The 22,380-nt window shown below is 40.5% G+C and overlaps 1 protein-coding gene across 1 annotated transcript in view; it reads left to right on the plus strand.

Annotated features, from left to right (window-relative positions):
- Positions 1–22,380, plus strand: part of si:dkey-112m2.1 (transmembrane protein 132C) — a 230,693-nt gene that overhangs the window by 185,257 nt on the left and 23,056 nt on the right. Inside the window, exon 6 of the mRNA XM_050053566.1 lies at positions 11,325–11,468. Within this exon, the coding sequence (XP_049909523.1) occupies positions 11,325–11,468 (144 nt within the window). The remainder of the gene's footprint in view (positions 1–11,324; positions 11,469–22,380) is intronic.

Genomic DNA, 22,380 nt, shown 5'->3' on the forward strand with positions numbered 1-22,380 from the left:
GACCGTCCTCTATTGACCAGTCAACAGACTGCAGTGTTCACAGCTCCACCTTTTAGTACCAGATCTGTGTGCTAGGTACCCCAACAGAGGGGGGACCAAAAATGTGGACGTATGGAACAGTTCCATTGGTACCATCCACAACTTTTCACAGTGGAAACAGAAAAAAAGCGCACCGAACTGAACTGAAGTGTACTGTACCATACTGCTCGGTGGAAATGGGGCTCAAGTGCAGTAATTACTTACTGGTTCATCTGAAGGTGCTATACATAGACTTCTAATTGGCTGGTTGACAAGGGTGAAAGAATGTGTCAAATCTTTTGTTCAGCGACTTGTTATTTCTTTAGAAACACTGGTTTTATACTTCCGTCGTTAAAGTTCAGTTTTATTGACTCGGAGTAAAGCTGTACACACACACACATCGTTTGGCCATTTTTGTGCTGTTTGCTTTACAGACACGGGTGAATAAACATTTGTATCATACTCAGATTGTTGCAGCTTTTGTTCAGTTTCGTTGAATGTGAATGTTCCCACAAGAATATAGAACTACTGACACAGGTGAGTGAACAATAGTTATGATCTAACAAAGAAAATGTAAGATAGCTGTTATACCAGTTGCATCAACAAATAAGGTTAGTCCACAGAATTAGTGGTTTGTGTGGCCTAGGATGGAGTCAAATTTCAAGTCTGAATTATTGTTTCAGTCTGCCTCTGACACCAATAGTGTAAAACAGCGAGTCTTTATGCAGTTTCCAGTATCCAAAAGCCCTCCTGCAAACTGGAAGACAATGTCCAAAGCTGTTACAAACATCCTCCATGGCCACCCAGTCACCAGATCTCAGGAATACACTGCTCAGAGTTTTGTACCTTTAATTCCCCCCCAACACTGTCCTGTCCTTGAGTTTGCTGACGTTCACATACAGTGACTATTCTCTAAAAAGGTGCCTCTGTAGGTTGTCTGCTACCCTACACATCATTCATCCACAACCATATCAGCCCCCACACACTCCACCCTTTTACCCCCGGCTGCTCAGGAGCGTAATGGCCTTTTATCGATTCTTCCCTCTCTCCCCGTCTTTCTTCTCTTTTCTTGCTCTCTTCTCTGGACTGCAATGAGAGGTTGTTAAGATAAGCTGCTGCGTGAGGAGAGAGTCATGCCTTCTTTTTTTATGAGCTGCGCAGCAAGGGCGTGTTTGTGCTTGTGTGTGTTTTATGTGCATGCGTATAAACATATGTGTTGGCTTTAGCATATGTATGTGTGTGTGTGTGTGTGTGTGTGTGTGTATAGGCTAATAATAATAATACAGCCATTTGGAGGCAAGAGTGTTTATCCGAGTTATGTACAAATAGGCTCCATGAATAAGACATGTATTTCAGCCCTCCATAACTCCAGGAGGGTATTAGGAAACCAGGAGATGATGAGAGGTAAAACAAAAAAAACAAAAAAAAAACTGCCTTTTGTGCCTCATGCATCAATCCAGCTGTCTCGCTAAATTTCACTTAATTCCAGTCATGAGATCGCGTGTTTACAATCATGCATATTATATCCGAGCTCACTCAATATTCAATTCTTCCTGGCACAAACAGTCTCCATAACGCACGTCAAAGCTCATTAAGACCTCCCTTTTCATAGAGTTGTTCCTGTGTTAATGGCTCATTAAGTGAAAAGAGACACTTCTCATCACACGTGGATGTACAGAACATACACAGAACACTTTTTATAGCCGCTTATTTGTCTCTGGAGACCGCACACTCTGTCTTATCATATAATTATGAGCAAAGATGTTCATCGTTCACAGAGGAACAGGGAGGAGAGATGATGCGAAGGTCTCAGATGGTGAGTGTTGGCTTTATAGCACACAATGTGCCTAATGTCATTTTAATCTAGTTTGAGAAATGCTCTCAAATTCAAGTTGAGAGACGGAGCGATAGCAGACTTTGTATCTGTCTTCATTTTTCCAAACTCCAGGCAAATCATGATCAGTTGATGAAGTAAGCTGAATGATTCTGCATGATGTTTGTACAGAATAGCACTAAATAGCTCACTACCAGAATACTTCCTGTCTCCCCTGCCTCTCCATAACTTCCAGGAACAGATTTTGTATCCCTGGTGACAAACCAAACAAATTCACAGTTGCTGTGAGAAAGATTTGTGATAAACTGTGACAGTTAAAATATGTGAACATGTAAGAGAAGCTTTGGGTCGCCTGCGTGCATTTTTACCAGCGTGTTCTCATTTCCAACTCATCAAATACTGTTGCTTTCTCAATGATTTAGTCATAAGATACTGACATACAGAGGCACGTATCATGGCGGTATGATATGCATTGGGCGATGGCTATTTCTGACACCACCACCCACAACCGAACTCAAATACCGCCGCTTTGTCAGTGGACACTCTGTGGTGGTATGATACACACCAAGCCGCAGCTATTTCTGTCACCACCTTAAACTACAGTACTATAAAGAGCGAGAAAGTCTGTATAGGGCTGGCAGAAGGTGGATGGGTCAAACAAATAACAGACTTTCATCACATGTGAAACCAAGTGTTATTTTCCATGGGGTTATTTTAATAACAACACAGTGTGCTAGTATGTGTGGAATGCTACACTAGTAACATGGCATGACAGTACGATAGCAAGACTAGGGATGCGCACGATTAGCCGTCTAAATGATTAAACGTCCAACCCCTCGCTATAGTTGGCACCAGAAATATTAGTAGGTTAAACCAATTAGTGTTTTATTCATGTACAAGGCTGCTTAACTGTCATGCAGCCGCCTACCACTAGTGGTTGCTACAGAGCCGTCAGGCAGCAGCCCCCATCCCCGCTATAATGCTTGAGTACACTGGATTTTTGAAACAGCACGGTGGGAAATTGGAGAGATGTCCTCTCGCAAAACCAGCGCTCATTGGCAGCACTTTGATCTATAAAATGAAAACAAGGTAGCATGTAGGCTGTGTCAGAAAATCACTTGACTGGGGCAATGCACAACTACATTCAACTTAAGCATTTGGACGTTAACCTGCACAGAACGACAGCTAGGGTCCACTGTAGTGATTTAAAGGATAACTTCGGTATTTTTCAACCTGGGCCCTATTTCCCCACATGTATGTGTGCATATGATTCATAGGTACAACTCGTTCTAAAATTGGTTCAGTATTGAGGGAGGTGGATGCAGCCAGCAGCCGCGAAAAGAGCTAAAACAGTAACGGGGGCAAATGCGTCCCGTATAAGTTTGCGCATTGAAAGTGCTTTTTTTCGCCACTGACCGGTTCAGATCGCCAGTGTTATCTCTGTAAATAGCATACTAAACATTTCCTTTACCCTTCACTTGCTCTGGGCTGTGACGTCATCTCGTGAGAGCTTTGCTTGTTGCCGGAAGAAAACAGAGGAGCCATGCAGAGTGCTGCTCCGAGTGGCGCTGGTTGTCCAGGAGTACAGTTGAGAGTTTTACTGCATCGATTGAAAACAATGGTTCGTGTTTGTGCTTATCCAAATTGCAAGAACAGGATGTCGCGCAACACCCCGTACAGCTTTCATAGGCTGCCTTTGTCGGACGGCGAGATGCTGAAGTTGTGGCTAGTTGTGCTACAAATGGATGCTAACACTCCTGTCCAGACACTGCGCCTTGCAGACCATCGGGTCTGCAGTACTCACTTCTCCCAAGATGACTACTGCCAGCCGAAGAAGAGAAGACATCCAATCCCGAAACACCTCTTCCTCAAGAAAACGGCTGTCCCACGAGTAGAGAGAGCTACAGACACAGTGGAGCAAAGCTCTCGTGAGATGACGTCACACACAGCCCAAACACGAACCATTGTTTTCAATCGATGCAGTAAAACTCTCAACTGTACTCCGGGACAACCAGCGCCACTCAGAGCGGGACTCTGCATGGCTCCTCTGTTTTATTCCGGCAACAAGCAAAGCTCTCACGAGATGACGTCACAACCCAGAGCAAGTGAAGGGTAAGGGAAACGTTTACTATGCTATTTACAGAGATAACACTGGCGATCTGAACCGGTCAGTGGCGAAAAAGCACTTTTAATGCGCAAACTTATACGGGATGCATTTGCCCCGTTACCGCTTTATCTCATTTCGCTGCTCCCGGCTGCATCCGCCTCCCTCAATACTGAACGAGTTGAGTTGTACCTATGAATCATATGCACACATACACATGGGGAAATAGGGCCCAGGTTGAAAAATACCGAAGTTATCCTTTAAATGAAACCATAGCATCAAAACCCAACAAGAAAATGGCTTTTCAATGGCTGTTCACTGTAGTGACCACTGTACATGAGAGGGCTAAGTACATAAACATGTTTTACCTTTGTAGTAAGTTTATTTTGAAAAAGGCACAATGCATGTTTGATTGAAACGCTGCCCCTGAACATCCTAAACCAGCACAGGAGGCTACCCAGCACGTCATCTTTTACACCTAGGTCCACTGACAGAGCGGGGGGATTTGACGAGTTGGGATGAGAACGGGTTGTTTTTACCTTGGTAGTTCGAAAAAGCAAAAGTTCAAGTTATAATAGTATTCCCCTGGAAACCTGAGTGAAAAGTTGCAATTGGATGGCATTGTTCATTTTAAAACACCTTGAATAGATGCCTCAATGAAAACCACGGTGGAGAGTTAATAACACTGTGTGTCAGAGCATGGCTGAGGTTCATTTTCAGTCCCCACCCTGAGATTGTGCTGCAGTAAGAATGGAGAAAGTCCTACTCTGTTTCGCTATTTTTCTCTTAATCTTCTCAGCAGAAAAGGCAGTGGTTAAATAAGTTGGTACATTTTATAAGAAACTGTTGGAGCTTATGGCCCACCTTAACATATTTTTAGGAGTTTAGACATTTTTGATTTGATTTGAGTCAAAGTTTTACTAAACACCAGCCTATTGTGTGACTGCTGCTGGCATTATTTGGGATTCAGGGTCTGTGAAGAAAATGAGAAAGCAATGCATTCTGTACTAAAAATTGCCACCTTCAGTAGAAAAGCATAACAGGGAAAAAAAAATACTTTTCCATTCTTCAAAGAGTGTCTAAGAGTAGACTATTGACATTCTGGATGAAATCATTTCCAAAGCGACGTCAGAGAGAGCTATCAGAAAACAGAAAAATGTGATGCACAAGAGAGATCGAAACAAGGTAAAGAAGACCCCTCTTATTAAAAGGCCTGGAATTCCTTTATCTACAGTGTGGAACTTTCAGTGATAGATTTTTATTTCAAAAAGACCATCAGGGTGAAGGAACAAAGCAAACAGAGAGGCACCAGTTTTGATGAACAAAAGGCTGCCTGGAGACCAGTTTCCCTTTGTCTTTCAAAGGTTTAGGCATCTTAGTAGTCTTTTATTGAAACTAAGCTGTGATGAGCGGGATCCACTGTTATAACATATCCTCTGTACAACCAACACGCTGAGAGCTCAAGGATTACCAGACGTTGTCTTAATTGATCTCATTATCTCCTCTCTGCTCCTCTATAAGGCCTTCAATTCTCAAGTGCATCTTGTGATATCTCTTAAACGCCTGCAATTTGACATAAAGTCTAACTGTCAAAGTTGTCTGGGGTTGAATTTCAAGACTCAAATAGCTGTAATGTGATTCTACTTCCTTGTAAACAGTTCTTTTAAGAGAAATTCCACCATTTTACACATGAAAGTCTGTTTAAAGGTGTTGAGCTGTAAACGATCTCAAGTGATGTCACCCTGGGCAGTGTTCGTGGCGGCTCTACCTCTGTAGCTCACACCTTCTGTCTGCTTGAGGATATTTGCTACAGGTTGCTATGGACTCAACAATAATGACTGTGTGGGGCCATTAAAATGCCACGCTGGGCGAGTAAATATAGCAACTCACTCGCCTGATCAGGAAAGTGTTATAAAATAATTAAACACAGTGTTTTTCTGGAGCTAATGAAGCAGATTAGGACAGATTGGCAAAGCAACCGTTCAGTTGAAATACTGTGGAGGCTGCTTTACATTAGCACTGAAGGGGTCAGCAATTGCCAGTTTCGATGCTGAGTGTGTTGTACAAAGATGGCTGTCAGCAGGATCAGGAGAGCACGTCGGGGGAAGTTAAGATTTGTATTTGTATGGTTTCATTAGGCTGAGGTGCAAAGCATCTGCTAAAGCCTGTGCTTTCACTCATTCACCCACACATGGTTAAGCTCACTTAGCCACTCACAGTTAACGAGTCCATGTCTGGGGGGGAAGGAGAGGGGTCTGTCATCCTATTTTTAATATGCAAGAATGTTTGATTAGAGCTGCATAATATGCAAAAAATCTGGAATATGATTTGCTGTATGATTTGCCATTCTTTATTCAGGATCTCCAATAGTTGTTAGACGGCAATGACCGCTCTTCCTGGGGTCCACACAAAATGTAAAAACAAGACATTAAAGTATCACATCACAGATATTCTAAGTTACGAACAAATCTGCATCTCAGTAACACCACATTGCTTCATTCATAATGGCATATTGTGACACATTTTACCTTTATCAGAAAATATTGCAGCTCCTGCAATTTAGATATGGCACTCAGCCACATTGAGATTTCCATAAATCATTCCTTCATTTTCCGTAACTGCTTATCCTGTTGGGGGTTGTGGGGGGCTGGAGCCTATCCCAGCTGACAATGGGCGAAAGGCAGGGTACACCCTGGACAGGTCTCAGACTATCACAGGGCTGACACATAGAGACAGACAACCATTCACACTCACATTCACACCTACGGACAATTTAGAGTCACCAATTAACCTGCATGTCTTTGGACTGTGGGAGGAAGCTGGAGTACCTGGAGAAAACCCACGCTGACATGGGGAGAACATGCAAACTCAGCACAGAAGGGCTCCCCCACCCTGGGTTTGAACCAGGAACCCTCTTGCTACTGTCACCTCACAAATTTCCATAATATTTAGATTAATTTTGCAGCCCTAGTTCTGATTGATTTACTGACATAAATCTTAAACATAGCAATTAACTTTAGTCTTTTTTGTAATTTGATAACAATCAGTAAACAAAACAATTTGTATCGGGGCAAGTAAAAACTGACTTTGGGAAATAGATTTCTGACCCACCTGTGAAACCAGGTGAGTAAAAAAATGACATTAACACTGAACCATGCTGCAACTAGCATGGCACACCTGAATCTACAGCTTAACTGTCGAAGGTCTAGTTGCACTGTGGGTAATGCAGTCAGCAGGTCTTGACAAGGAAGAAGAATACATCAAGGATGATATCTATGTCCATTGTGAGCCTGGCAATATTACAGGGGTAACAGTTTACTTAAAGTCTTTATTATACAGTATAACTGTGTTGTTATACTGTTAAGGATTTTGCAGTAAACTGCTAAAATTATGGACTATATTTCTTACAATAGACAGAAATTTGTTGGCTTTTAAAAGTCCAAATGTAACATTTTTCCCATTATTTTTTACTTTTTCTTAACATTAAATGTAATCTCAATTAGTAGATTAACAAATACACAAGTAAACCCATCAACATCAGCTTAGATTTTCTATTAATTCTTTAAATAATATACAAAGCAAAAATGGCAAACAAGTGTGTATTTGCTTTTAGCTGTTACTTGTCATCACATTGACTGAATATCTTTTGGACTGTTGCTCAGAAAAAATAATTTTATAACAAGGTCTGCAAAACTTGCGATAAGCAGTTTTCTTCTAATTAATAAATAATTATTAAATTAATTGCAAAAACTGACAGATAAAAATAATTGTTACTTGCAGGCCTGACTCATGGCACAGTGTCAGTTTGAGACATTTCTGACCAATACTAAACAGCATTTCATTTATTGCTACATATACTGTAAAGATATAGTGTTCACCCTACATTTCTCATCTTAAACTTCATATAGTGGTTAGCATTCCTCAGATCTGCTGACAAAGGCTGTTAAATGTTCTTTGGTCCAGCTTGAAAACAAAAGGGGGATTAAGCTTCTGCTGTTTTAGGTCAAACACTGTGAAACAGCCTCCCCCTCAGCTGACTCAGTGCTACTATTGAAACACTTCTAAAAGCTTGTGTGTAAACGTTGGCCTTTTCTAATTTGTTGCGCTGCCTCTTCTGTTTATGTTGTTTTGTTTTATTTGCTATTATCGCGCACTTAAAGTGATTCATTCAGGTCATTTGCAATGTGTGTGCTGTGTTTTACCCACAGCATGTAATATTTCTGTTTTCTCTCAGACATTGTTTTTTAGTGTTCATATAACGCAATTTTAAAAAGAGAGTAAGTGCATAAATATCTTACCTGTTTACGGCAGACTACACAAACACAAGTGTGTTAGCATTATTGAATCTCAATCATCATTACTCTTAATGTGTCTGATTCAGTTAGACACACTTAGTACATCCAGAAGTTTACATCAAGGTAATAGAGTTAAATTAAGTGGAAATGAGCTGCACTTTGAGCTTTCAATAAATGTGAGTAGCAACAAGGACTCTGCTGTGAGCATTGCTTTCTGTGTTTGTGCTAAGCTAACATAGCTCCATTAAAAAGGCGCCTGAACAGCTCCACAGCTGTCTAATAGTTGTGGGAGTGTATTTAACACATGCAGAAGTTTAAACAGGACATTGTAAAGTTGGATCTGTTGGAAGGCTAATTTTTCCTCTTTTAATGGAGGCAATCTGTTTCCCCCTAGTTCCACGAACTTTTCTAATCAAGGCCGACAAAAGTCTGAATGCACTGACATGACTCTGTATCTTAGGCCTAGTGAGACAGTGTACAATCATATTCCAAAATGTCAAAATGTCAACATCAAAATGTAGTTTATTGGAGATATATCGGAATAAAATCTACGACCAAGTGGGTTGCAGTACAGTCATGTCTGAGGTGATTTAGAGGCTGTGTCTTAATTAGAGACTGTCATCCCCAACTCAGTAATTTCAGCCATTGCCCAAAAGCCATGTAAGTTGTAGTACGCCCTCTAGCAGCCATATTAATTACGACTATTCGTCCATCGGGAGCAAAGGAATAAGTCAGGTCACGTTATTATAGAGGCACAAAGTACGCACAGGGAGGAGATCAGGGTGGATGGCTCAACAAAAAAATTAACTTTGACACACCAATAGCCAACATTGGTTTCTTTACTCATCAGTTTATGTCTTGAGAAACATCGACTGTTTACTGTGAATAAATCAGTGCAGAGTTGAGGGAGAGTGTGTAGGGGAATGAACTTTTTTCTTTGGCATTGAATCTTGTGTGAAATGATTCCCTGCACCACAAAGAAAACAAAGCAAGTGGTGTATGTGCTGCCTTCTAATCTTCATTTAATCATGAACACAATCTTGACCTGACATTAGCAAGGAGCTTATTATTGTAACCATAATGACAAAGGTTCCCTAACCTTTCCAAATGGTAATTTCTCTTTACTCTTTCCCTATTCCCAACTAGAGATGTTCCAATATTGTTTCTTTCCCAAAACCAATTCCAATACCAATTCCATGCCTGAACTTGTGTGTCAGCCACTATCGGGTAATGAGCCGATACCAATGAAAAAAATATATACACCGATCAGCCAAAACATTAAAACCATGGACAGGTGAAGTGAACAACATTGATCATCTCGTTACAGTGCAATGTTCTGTTGGGAAACCTGGAATTCTGACATTCATGTGGGTGCCACCTGACACGCTCCACCCAACTAAACACCAATGCAGACCAGGTACCCACCTCATAGCAAAGGGCACTCCTCAATAACAGTCCCCACATCAAGTAGCATCCACATGAATGCCAGGACCCAAGGTTTCCCAGCAGAACATTGCACTCTAACAAGATGATCATTGTTATTCACTTCATCTGCCAGTGGTTTTAATGTTTTGGCTGATAGGTGTATATCAGCTGTATACTACCAACCCTGTAGAGATGTGAAATACTTGCAAAGGCCACAAGCCAAAACGCGTTGGTCTTACTATAAAGTTGTTCTAAATACTACAAGTGTTACTGGAGTTTGGACAACTGTGAAATGATTTCTATCATGTTGTACGGCACGGCTCAGGTTAAAGTATGAGACAAGAGATCTGCACACTGCATTAAAAGCTCCTAGCAACTTTAATTATGAAATGTTTCAATCTAACAGAAATCTTTGTGAGGCAATGACAATGCCTGACGAAGCATTGACAATGCCTGACAAAGATCTCTGTTAGATCCAAAACGTTGCAATGTCCCAGAAATTGTGTTTCTGGGACATTAATGAGCAGCATGGGGGCTCCACAAGGGACTGTCCTGGCTCCATTCCTGTTCACACTGTACACGGCAGACTTCAAATACAACTCTGAGTCCTGCCACATCCAGAAATACTCGGACGACACTGCTATTGTGGCGTGTCTCAGGAATGGGCAGGAGTCTGAATATAGGGACCTGATAAAAGCCTTCAGTGACTGGAGTCACAAGAACTGTCTCCTCCTGAACACCTCAAAGACCAAGGAAATGATCATAGATTTCCGCAGGTCCAAGCCCCCTCTTCAGCCAGTGAATACCTGTGGCGTGGACATCAAGGTGGTGCCAAGCTTTAAGTATCTAGGTGTACACCAGGATAATAAGTTGGACTGGTCCCTAAACACAGACGCTCTCTACAAAAAGGGGCAGAGCCTCCTCTTTTTCTTGAGGAAGCTCAGATCTCTCGACATCTGCAGTAAGATGCTGCAGATGTTTTATCAGTCTGTGGTGGCAAGTGTGTTGTTTTATGCTGCAGTCTGCTGGGGAGGAAGCATCAGACACAACGATGCAAGGCGGCTGGACAAACTAGTCAAAAGAGCTGGCTCTGTGATTGGAGTAAGGTTGGACACACTGGAGGAGGTGATGGAGAGATGCACACTGAAGATGTTCGAGGCCATCATGAACAACCCAGATCATCCACTCCACAACACCTTGATGGACCAAAAAAACTGTGGTGGACGGCTCCTCTCTCTTCGATGCAGACAGAGAGAAATAGAAGATCCTATATACCAACAGCCATCAGGCTTTATAATTCTTTGACATATAATAGATGAGCTGACAGATAATTGAATTTCCCCTTGGGGATGAATAAAGTTATTCTTATTCTTATTTATTCTTAATGACGTGGTGTTTGTTCCAAATTTTAACCATTACGACATCTGATAATAAAACTGAGTTAATTTTCCAGATGGGTTCAGTCATACAGTAATGATATTGTACAGCTGGTAGGGGGTGTCAGATCAGAAAAGGCCTTTTATGTTTGTGTTTAGGTATCGACTTTGAAAACTCAGAATCAGTCATGCTATACTGTAGTTGTTAGTACCAACAGTTACTGTGATGTTAGCACTCATTCTGATTTGTGTCTTTCTCTTTCCCCTTGCAGGACACTGAGATCCTCAACACAGCTGTCCTCAATGGGCGAACCGTCGCTGTGCCGGTAAAGGTAGTCACCGTAGGAACAGATGGAGCAGTCTCCGACGTAACAGAGTCAGTGGAGTGCAAGTCAACAGATGAGCAGGTTATCAAGGTAAGTGGGGGATGTTTTTTGAGCAGCTGCACTCTGTTTTACCTTTTCCCAATTTGTCTTATTTGCTTCCTGCTTCATGGTCAGCTTTCCAGTGGTACGTGGGTGGGTGTGCAGAGTGAGCAAAAGGTAGCTGTGGTGTGGAAATGGTTGGTGCACTTTGGTTAGGAAGCAGGCACTACCTTTCCTGCAGCAAATAGGGCCTGGCTTTTTTTTTTTCTTTTCTTTTTTTCTTTTCAGTCTAATGGTGGGCTAGAAATTCAGAGGTTCCCCTTTAGGTCACAGATCGATACCTCAAAAATTCTAACAAAAGAAAGAAAGAAAGAAATCAGAGACAATTAGCTGTGTCCATTGAACAGGCTGCAGGAAGAAAGCATTTTCCCTAAAGTTGTGCTTTTAGGTGTACGCCTTTCTATGCCCACTTAAGCAGACCTCCTTCGATAGATCCAGATTCATCAAAGAATGTAGCAAAGTACAGCAATGCATTTACTTTCCTGGTAGACTGAGGTCATTTGGAGCAAAGGAACAAATCCTGTTTTTCCCCCCAGTCTATTACTCAGTGTTATTCAGTATGCATGGTACAGTTGTCTCTCTGTTCAGCTTGAAGCTAGACTGGCTATGACTGCAATGTATCTGCTCAAAGACTGTGGGTCAAACACTTAACTCAAGTTTCCAAACTGTATATAATACAAGAATGCTGTCTCTGGCTGGTAGTATTACATCCGACCCCTCTTAAGTTTTCTTTTAAAAATAGAGCTTTCGCCACCACACAGAAGATTTAGGGTCCAACAGGCAAGATTGAACAGGTTGAGGAACTTCCACGTTCCTCTGTGTGTCGACCTTTTAAATCAGAGCATGGCTTATTAGTCGCCTCAGTGTAACTGGGTCGAGCACTGAATCTAATGAGGAATAATTCAGTTGTTGCACCTGATCTACTTTTTGTAACGCTTGATGTGACTTGTAGTGTTTGTAGATTGGTTTTGTTGGTTGGTTGTTTTGTATTTATGTGTATTGATGTGACATAACGTACGTCCTGGGGTGTAAGACAAATTTCAGAAATTTTCCTCATGATGAAGTGAAATTAAATCAAATCAAGAAGACAGACTTTATGCTGGAAACATGAAGATGCGATCAAAGAGACAGCATGTTTTTTGAATATTTTTCTAAATGCCATTTTCATGCAATGTTTTCAGTAGGGACTCCAAGTAAATAAGAGGAAATCTTGTAATAAAAAAACAAAATAAAATAAAATAAAATTAAATTAAATAAATACACAAAATATATAAATAAAATATTATTGTTATTATTATTATCATTATTGTTGTTGCTGCTGATGGTAATCATTTAAAAAATAAAATGAAATTAAATGAAATAAACTAAAACAAAACAAAACAAAATAAAATAAAATAAAATAAAAATGATAATAATAATGATAATAATAAAACTACACATTCATTTATTTTCCGTAACTGCTCATCCTGCAGGGGGGCTGGAGCCTATCCCAGCTGACACTGGGTGAGAGGCAGGGTACACCCTGGACAGGTCACCAGACTATCTCAGGGCTTTTAATGAAATAATAAAAACACTCTAACTCAAATTAATTAAGCAATATCACACTCGAGCTCGTGATGTTGTACTGTGATATTGTCACGGCTGTGATTCGGTCGTAGGCACCGAATCACAGCAGCAACAGTAGAACTGTTGCTTTTATACAACAGTTGAACAGTTAAATAAGCAAGGCTGATTAAGAAATGTTGAAAAATGAGGACAAAATAGATAATTTAAGCATTTTATTTGTCTTCCGCCAACAAAAATAGTTCCCTCAAGACTCCGCTGTCACCGTTGCTATGTAACGCAGACATGGTGCGCCAGGCACTTACTCTTTATACACATTTATCTGCTCATTTCCATTAATTGTGCAGCAGGTGAAATAAGTCTCTGGTGACTGCATGGTGGACTGTCGCTTCACAGGCACAGCCGACTCTGCCTTCTGATCTGACAGTATGTTGCTTTTCTCCAAGTCATTGAGCTCCGCTGATGAAACACTGACAAACCTGGATGTGTGCCCAGATGGATTCAGCTTCTCCTCTCCCTCATCTTCCTCTGATGACCATTCATAGTTCAATTCAAAACTTATTTTAGGAAATAAATCCATATTTTTGGCTGTTTGACAGTGGATGAATTAATTAGCCTACAATGCAACTGCTGACCTAACTGACACTAACCGTCAGTTTTGATTTGATTGTTGATTGCAATCAGCTGTGAGGCGGAGTGATACATATAGAGTGAAATAACCGTGATGTTGTACTCCAATATCATCACGGTTTTACTGTCTCTCGACCAATCAGATTGCAGGGCCGGAACTAACTGTTGTATAATTGTGATTTAATTCTAAGGTATCAAAGATTGAAAATATAGGCAGCGTTTACAGAGAGAGGGACCTGAATATTAAAAAAGTTAGAGCAGTAGCTGTAAAATTAACAAATAAATAAATGTAAAAAAAAAAAAAAAAAAACTACCAGTCTGTGCTTGTTTTTGATCATCTTCTAAGCTGACATCTGTGTTTCCTCATCTGATATGAAGGAGCCAAAATTCAAGAAGACAGCAGCTCAGATTCATATTAGACAACATCGCAACTCCGACCTCCCTCTGCTTATTTTACATGACTCCAGATAATGTGGGGAGAAAGTCATTGCATTATGTATACACTATGTTATAAAAAGCATAGTATTATTTAGGTCATTTCCTGCATTAAAAAGGTTGTTGTGTGAAAGCTATCTGTATGCACGGAGAAGAAGAGTTCTCTCAACAGCCCCTGTTTGCAACTCCATTACCACTCGCCAATAACACGACTTTGACAATCCATAAAAGCTGACAAAATGTTCACCCTGATGGATTTCCTATCTGGAGCAAGTTTCAAATCTCTGTAAGTTGATTTTCATTGGCTTTCTAAAAGCTCAGGTAATTAATCTCAAACCTTATTGAATGCTGGGAAATGTTACACAGGATTTGTTGTTAATCTAAAAAATGCAAAACCACTAGTGCAATCCAGTAAGTAAAGGCGGTAAGTGAAGATTGAGCTTTTTACCATGGCAACTTTAGATTTAAATCTGCCCTTCAGCATGTCCCTATTGTATTATGAAAAGAAAATGGAGTGAGAGAAATGAGAAAAATAAACAGTTTGTCCTTAATTGTGAGTATGTGCGAGAGCATAAGAATAGTTGGGAGTGTGTCTGTGTTATACTGAGGAGCTGATTTGGTGTGTTTCTGTGTACCGTACATGCATATCAGAGAGAAGAGAAGAAGCAGATCTCTCAAAGGGTTTAATTATCCACTGAAGTAGCACCACACATTGTGACGCTGACCTCGGTAGCGTACTCCCCTGCCCACCCGTCTAGTTTTGGAACAGTAAGCGGTACCCCTCCTCTCTCCACCCTATTTTCAAAGGAAACTCAAAATAAAACATTTTTTTTTTTTATCAAAAGGCATCTCCCTTTTCCCTTACTGTTTCACTGAAACTTTGAGGAATAAGTCCCTCTCACAGCACGGGCCATAGTGACCTTCCCCTATAATTACCCTTAGAAACATATTAACATTTAACTGGCTGTCTTTGTTTTACCCCACTGCTACAAATTATATCTGTTGTGCATTACCAACAAACCAATTTCAAAGCCTACAGTAAATTTTAATGTTGCCTGTAGACCTTGACAATTAGCTAATTAATTGATTAGACAGTCAACTCAAAATGAACAGAAAACAACTGTTATCTGCTTAATCATATCCATTTTTGTCGCAAAAAAATGCCAACAATCCACTGGTTCTATGTGTACTTTCTCAGTCCTCTATAATCATAAATTAACTGGACTGATTTTCAGACAAGCAATTTAAAGATGCTGCCTCACACTCTGGAAAAACATGATTGTCCAGCCCCTTTTCACTCCCAAGTCATCAATTATTGTCATTTTGTCAGTGATCTGGGCGTTAGATACCAACACACAAAGGCACCTTTTGGATATAGTACACACTAGGGATGTCACGATTATAGATTTTCTTGGTACGATTATTGTCAGAGAAATAATCACGGTTTTACGATTATCACGATTATTATGCATTAATTAATTTCACACTATAAATGTGTAAAATCACATGAACACTCCTTATAGATCTTTAAGTTTCATTTATTTCCATGCCAACATAACAAAAATAATATAGCAACAAAGAAAAGTAACCAAAAAGTAGTGTGCGGACTCTACTTTTACTACATGCCTCTTTGTGGTCCAGCAGTCTAAGTTTTTTCTAGGATGTGCGTGTCTTTTTGTTCTCTTTAAATTACAATTACACAAATAAATTGAGAGCATATCTCGTGCAGTGTTAATAATAAATGAAACAGACATCGTGCTGGAAGGACAAGTCCAACATTTACTCAACACAGATGGGAGGAAGCAAAAGGAGGTAATACTAATGCTAAATGTTCACTGACTGAGGACCTTGAGAAGACATTACGTATATCTTCCACATTGCACACTGACACTGAAACAGTCTGACGACTAAAAAAAGGATTTGAACTTGTAACAGTCGAATATATGAAATGTGCCTTTAACATGGTGTATACTGTGTCGCCTAGTAGCAACGTCATCAAGCAGCGCCTGTAATGATTTGAGTCTGTTGAGCGCACCCAACGCTGGTTGGACGTATACTTATGTGCTCCTGCTTTTTCATTTATCTCTCAACACAACAGTGATGGTTATGAGTACGTGTGGCGACTATTTTGTTCATGTATGAAAATGTAGTAGCCGTACAACCGGGCTTGGTAAGCTTGGAGTGTTTTTAAGTTGATGTAAAAATAAACAACGAGCATTTGTGAAATCCTGCACTCGTGTGGACATGAGTTTCTGCCTGTCGTCTCACTCCAAAGAGCTACACGGACCCAAAACCATTACAACCTCACGCTGTGTGCACACAAACTGCAAAACTATCCAGCAAAAAAGTTTTTGAGACGTGCCTTAGCTTGTCACGTTGCACTGTAAACCCAACTCGTATCATACCACTACGCCATTAACTACGAGATTGACGTATTTTAACCCAGTTATTGTGCATTTACCTTTACTTGCGCATGTAAAGCCGTGTGGTTGTCCCGCAGGTGTTCTATCATGTTGCTCGTGTTTGATCCTTTGGCCGTGACTTTTTTGCGGCATGTTTTACAAACTGGAAAGCCATCGTCAACAATAACCCCTTGGTCATTTTGCGATAGCCAAAATGATACCCCACGGCTGACTTTATCCCTTTTTTTGGGGGGGGGGGAAGTCTTCTTCATCCATACTTCATCACTCAGAGACGCCGCTTGTGTAACTTTGTTTTCGTTCCGTGCAAGTTGCACTGACCTGCTCTATATGGTTCCGCGTCCCGGCATAATTTTTGGAGAGGGACGGTGTTGAGGAATCTTTACGAATAATTAACCATGGTGTTTAAAATCGCGGTTAATAGTGAAATCAAGTAATCGTGACATCCCTAGTACACACTGGAAACAGCAGTTGTTGACACAGTAGCCAACAACCGCAGTCATCAAATACCGCCGCTATGTAAGTTGATGTCCATGTAAGATGCCGACGCACAAAGGCACCTTTCGTGGTGTTATGAAACACACCGATGAGGGAGCGAGAAAGCCCCACTATGGTGGGCAGGAGGGGAGGTGAATGGGTCCAACAAATACTGGACTTTCACCCTGGAGCCCACTGCTTGTTTGCTGTGTGAAACCAAAAGTCAATGGAGTTATTCGATAATAAGGTAGTGTGCTAGTATGTGTAGCATGCTACGCTAGTGACATATGTCACAAACTGTAAACCCCAATCCATCCACAACATAAAATGTTAATGTAAAGTCTACGCAAATGCCCAAGGTTGTCAAAATGTCTTCACTTTATGTTCAGTTAGAGCTTGACATCATTTTTTTTATGTTAAGTCAACAATTTTTGAGTTTTGAGATAATTTGACTAAATTATATAAAGCCGATTTCACCCATTTAGTGTAAGGCCAATAATCTCTAAACACTATGATTGTGCACTCAACATATTGTGGCATGTTGGGGCTTAATGGGTGGAGTTTCCCAGCATGCTGTGAGACAATGTGTTTAAGGCCATAGGCCGTTCAAGTGTGATCTAAATCACTCCCGTTACCCATTACGCAGTGATAAATGTTTATGTATTTCACAGTGGTTCTAATGGGGTACAGTTAATCTTGTGGTAAAAGACATTTTGCACCATGAGTAAGCAATGTACACAGTCTGTGCGGATGTTAGTGTGTGCTCAGGAAGTTGTGCGCGGGTGAAATAAAGAGCACATCCTGGTTCAGAGTTCATGTTTTTGCCTTATTCTGGCAGTCGGGAAACCTTAGCTTGCCACAATATATTATTATAGTTCAATGAAAATCAAAAAAAGAGTTGTTTGGTATGTACCCAATGTTTTCATATGTTATAGAGTTAAATGCTCAAACAACAAAAAAACAGTCATGTCAAACTGACATTAAATTCCTGTCAGACAAGGGTCATGTGACACATTTGTTTTGTGTCTGGTGTGCTTACAACCTTAATGTTATTGTGTTGTACTAAACAAAAAGTTTTTAGAGCAAGATGTTTCCAAAAAAATTTAGGTTGAGTGAGCAAATTGGGCTTTACAGTGCATGACATTACATTATGTTAGTAACAACCTATCTTTTTCTAAGCCAAACCATGATGGTTTTTTAACTACACACTATTGTCACCTAAACACAAGTAGTATTAGTAGTAGAAGTATAAATTGAAACACCATCCCAGAACAGAAAAATAGACACAGGAGGGTATTCAATAAGTCATATTTTGAGACAGTGTCAGTATTTGACAAGCTGGGATAAGAACATGCTGGATTGTCTCCATTAAACTCTTTTGACATTTTGTAAATGATTTATGGATTGAAAAAAATCAGCAGATGAATCACTGCCAAGGTCTCTCTTGTAAAGAGATAGCGTTATCATCAGCCCTAATTGATTGCCTAACAAGTTGATTCTTACAGTACAGTGGCAGGAACATAATCGTGTGCCATACAGTACGAAGCTGCTTGGCTACTACTTGCATAAAGTTTGCCTTCCCTTGCAATATTTTTTGAGAAACCACACAGCATTTGAAGAGGGATGCAAGACAAATAACTAGATATGGCACAATGGGGCACTGGGAGCTGAGTCCTTGTCTTCTCTTTTCCCAATTTCATGTCTATCTGGCAATGAAGCCAAAAATAATTTTTATGAGAAAAAAAAAAAAAACAGACATGGCAAAATGTTTGCAGTGATAGCAAACATTTGTTGCAAGGTAACGCAACACTTGCTGAGAGGGAATGCAAAGTAGTTCAGAAAAAATTCCACAGTGGGCCTTCGGGAGCTCCGCACTATCACAGTAAGCACTCCTCCTTTCATTTATTTTCATTATTGTTATCAAAGTTACGCTATCGCCTGGCAGGCTATTGCCGTGGCAAGCAGTAATAGAGCTTACTTGACTCCCTGTTGTTGCATTCAAGTGACCTCTGATATCACATATTAGCAGTCAAAAGCTGTTATTGGGAAATCAGACACTCAAAATGTGGTTAGGATAAGAATAATTTGGTCATAGCCCTCATTGAAAAAACTGGCATTCAGCCATCATCCTTAAAAGACAAGATTTAAAACACTTCCTGTTTGCAAATGCAGAACAATCCTGAGTACAAGTCGCAGCCAACCTGACAGACTCGCACTTCTGTTGAAATGCCCTCCTCGAGACATGATGTGAATGTTTTCGCTTTCAATGCCAGTCGCCTACTCTACCCGTTATTATGAGGCATACAGTGCTCTACAGTAACAAGTGAGGCCAGGAAGCAGCATGACTCAGTGAGCCCTTGCTGCTTTTAACTGGCTTCCAAGTCATTTCCATGCTTTGCGACTGGGCAAAACAAATACGGTTAGACTATTTTCTCCTACAACAAAAAGTGAGAAAGAACAAGCGGCGGTGAAATGTAATTGTGTTTATTAAATCTAAAGACTACCTTGAAAGCGAGGGATTACGATACATCCTCCCCCAGGTTTTTACTTCGATGTCAGATTGATTTTAATACAAAGTGAGACAAATAGTAATGAGAATCAAAACAAGCAAGTGTTTTGATGTTCTGTTTTTAACATGAGTTGCACTGGATGTTTTTCCTTTTATCACAATGATGAAGAGCCCTAAGATGTATTCAATAAACCACTGAACCACCTCACACTGGAATACACTTTATAGTTGTAGTAAGTCTTTATACTTTACAATGATGGAAATTGCACATACTTGCTGCTCTAAGCAAGAATCAAAGGAAAATATCACTTACGCTTAGTGCTCTGAATTTCAGTTTAGTGTTAAGACAATTTATTTTTCAGGGAATTAAAGACATCCAAGCATCCTTTAGAAAATGGCCACAGCAAAAATGTTCCAGCAGAGTATAAATGTGAGTGTCAGATGCTCCACTCTCTCAGAAATCGGACAGTCACTCAGTTTAGGTCAGTCAGTTGTCATTTCAGTCACAAACTCATCCATGTACGGCTCGCTGTGAATTGGATCTCGTGGTGTCCTTATCTGTGTTTGTGCGTGTCACTCTGGATAAATTCTAAACCCGCATGATTAGCAACACAATGGATTGTTTCCATGGAGAAGTGACATTGATTTGTGCGCGGTTTCACGACACATTCGCGGTGATACATTTGGGGGAGGGGAGGGGAGGATGTCACCTTCAAGAGATCTCAATTAAATCTTTGTGGCGATCATGTGTGATGTTTTTCATAAGGAGAAATGAAGATGGATGCAGAGTGTAGAAACAAAGTGGAACAAAACCAGAAAGGTACAGACAGGTTGACGCAAATTGATTCCAGCGTCGAGGGTGAGAGATGCGGGCAGACGGAGAGAGAGAGACAGAGAGAGAGAAAATGAACACAGCAACAAAAACAGAGGTGAGGCTTAAGAGACTCAATGAGGAGTGAAGTGGATTTTTTCAGCTCACTCTCTGGATGGCTGCCTTTAGAAACCCTGCACATTAGTGCATGTCGTGTATGTGTGTGTTCCTGCGACTTCCACCTGCACACACCTCCCAAATAGACTCATTTGCATACAATATAAAAAGCCATTATCATCAACTCGCATCAGCTGTTCAGCACCAACGAGGGCAGACAGCTGCAATTCTTCAAATGAAGAACCAATCTGGTTTTTGTTTATTAAATTTACAGCAGTTTAGGTGCACACTGGGGGTGGGCAATATGGCCAAAATCTTCTATTATGGTTTATGTAATTTTACATCATGCTAACGGTATACATCAGGATACAGTAATTGTTCTGTGAATTCAAGTAGGACATGGTTTAAATAACCATCCTGTACTTCATCACAGTTGATTATTTTCTGTTTAATCTTTCTTTACCTTCCTTCAGTTGGAACTTCCAAACAAACAAAAAGACAGCTGCTTCACATGAGACACTTGACTTGGAGACAAAAGACTTACAACAGTAAAACGCAGGGTGCTTTCAGACCTAGAGTTGTCTTGCTTTGGTCCGAATCAGGGACTAATTTCGTTAAAAATTTAGATAATTGCCTAGAGTTGGTTCGTGTTCTCACGGCAGCATTTACAAGTGGACTGAGCAAAAGCCTTGCTCAAGAAAGCTGCTCTTGATTGGTCAGAATTTCCATGTGCGAAAAATCCAGGAAGTAAAGCAAACGTTGAAGAAGAGTACACTTGCAAGATAAATGTGACACTTTCTAATGTCACAATGGAGGGACAACTACGCAGGTTGATTTTAGCGCTGGTCATTGTGGACTATATTGCTGTCATTGTTCATGTTAGTCAAGAACATGCTAATGTTTGACCCAAACATGTGTAATGTGACTGCAGTTGCTTCGGATCGAGGTCGGAACACGTTCTCACCACAAGCAAACTGCACCAGAGTTCGTTTGTAACCGGACTGAGACGACCTCTTCAAGAAGGTCTCGGTCCGGTTGTTTTGGTGCGCATCCAAGTGGGACTGCTGTGTTCACACCTGCCCAAACAAACAGCACCTAGGGGGCAAATGAACTTGAGTTTGATTAAACCAAACCAAACAATTTTTATAATGGAAGCTCTAAGGTTCCTGAGAACAATAATCACAAGTGTTACAGGTTTCTGTATTTCTGTGTTTCATTCGCCTCCTTGATGTCTGCCCAAATCACGTTGCCTTGTGAGGCAGCTGAATTTGTGAGACAGATCACGCGAAAATCACGAAATCACACAAGAATCCAGCCCATATTTGTGACATAGCCTGCTCTGAATAGCTCCCGTGGTAGATACAGCATTGCTAAATCTCTACCGGTGGACACGTCTATCATTACAGGGTATAAACTGTCATGTCGCACAACCCTACTATACACCTTGCATACTTTGAGGTAAAACACTTGAAGTTACACAAGTACAATGCTCCACTGTCCACTGACTGTAATACTGTCACAAGACGACAAGTGAAGCCACAGTTTGCAGTCCACTCTAGATTTAAAAATAGACTTCACGCCACTTTGGCTGCTTCACACTGAAGAACAAATAAAAAATTGTTGAGTTTTTTCTTGTAGTAGCTATGATAAGAACTAAAAATATTGCAACAAGTCATATGTTATTTTTTCTCCTCTACCTATGTCAGTGTTCAGACCAATGATTTGTGACAAATCAAATCAAATCAAATCAACTTTATTTATATGGCACTTTTCATACAACAGTAACACAAAGTGCCTCACAGAGGTTAAAAACAACAAAGATCCAAAACAGAAAACAAAAAGAAAAGAGAAAACCCAACCCTCCCACCCAACAAAAAGCTATTTAGCTCATAAAATTGAGTTAGTAGCTAGGTAAGAATGATCTAAAACAGAGACATAAAA

The sequence above is a fragment of the Epinephelus moara genome, chromosome 9 (assembly GCF_006386435.1).
Source record: "Epinephelus moara isolate mb chromosome 9, YSFRI_EMoa_1.0, whole genome shotgun sequence".
In the NCBI taxonomy this organism is placed as follows: domain Eukaryota; kingdom Metazoa; phylum Chordata; class Actinopteri; order Perciformes; family Serranidae; genus Epinephelus; species Epinephelus moara.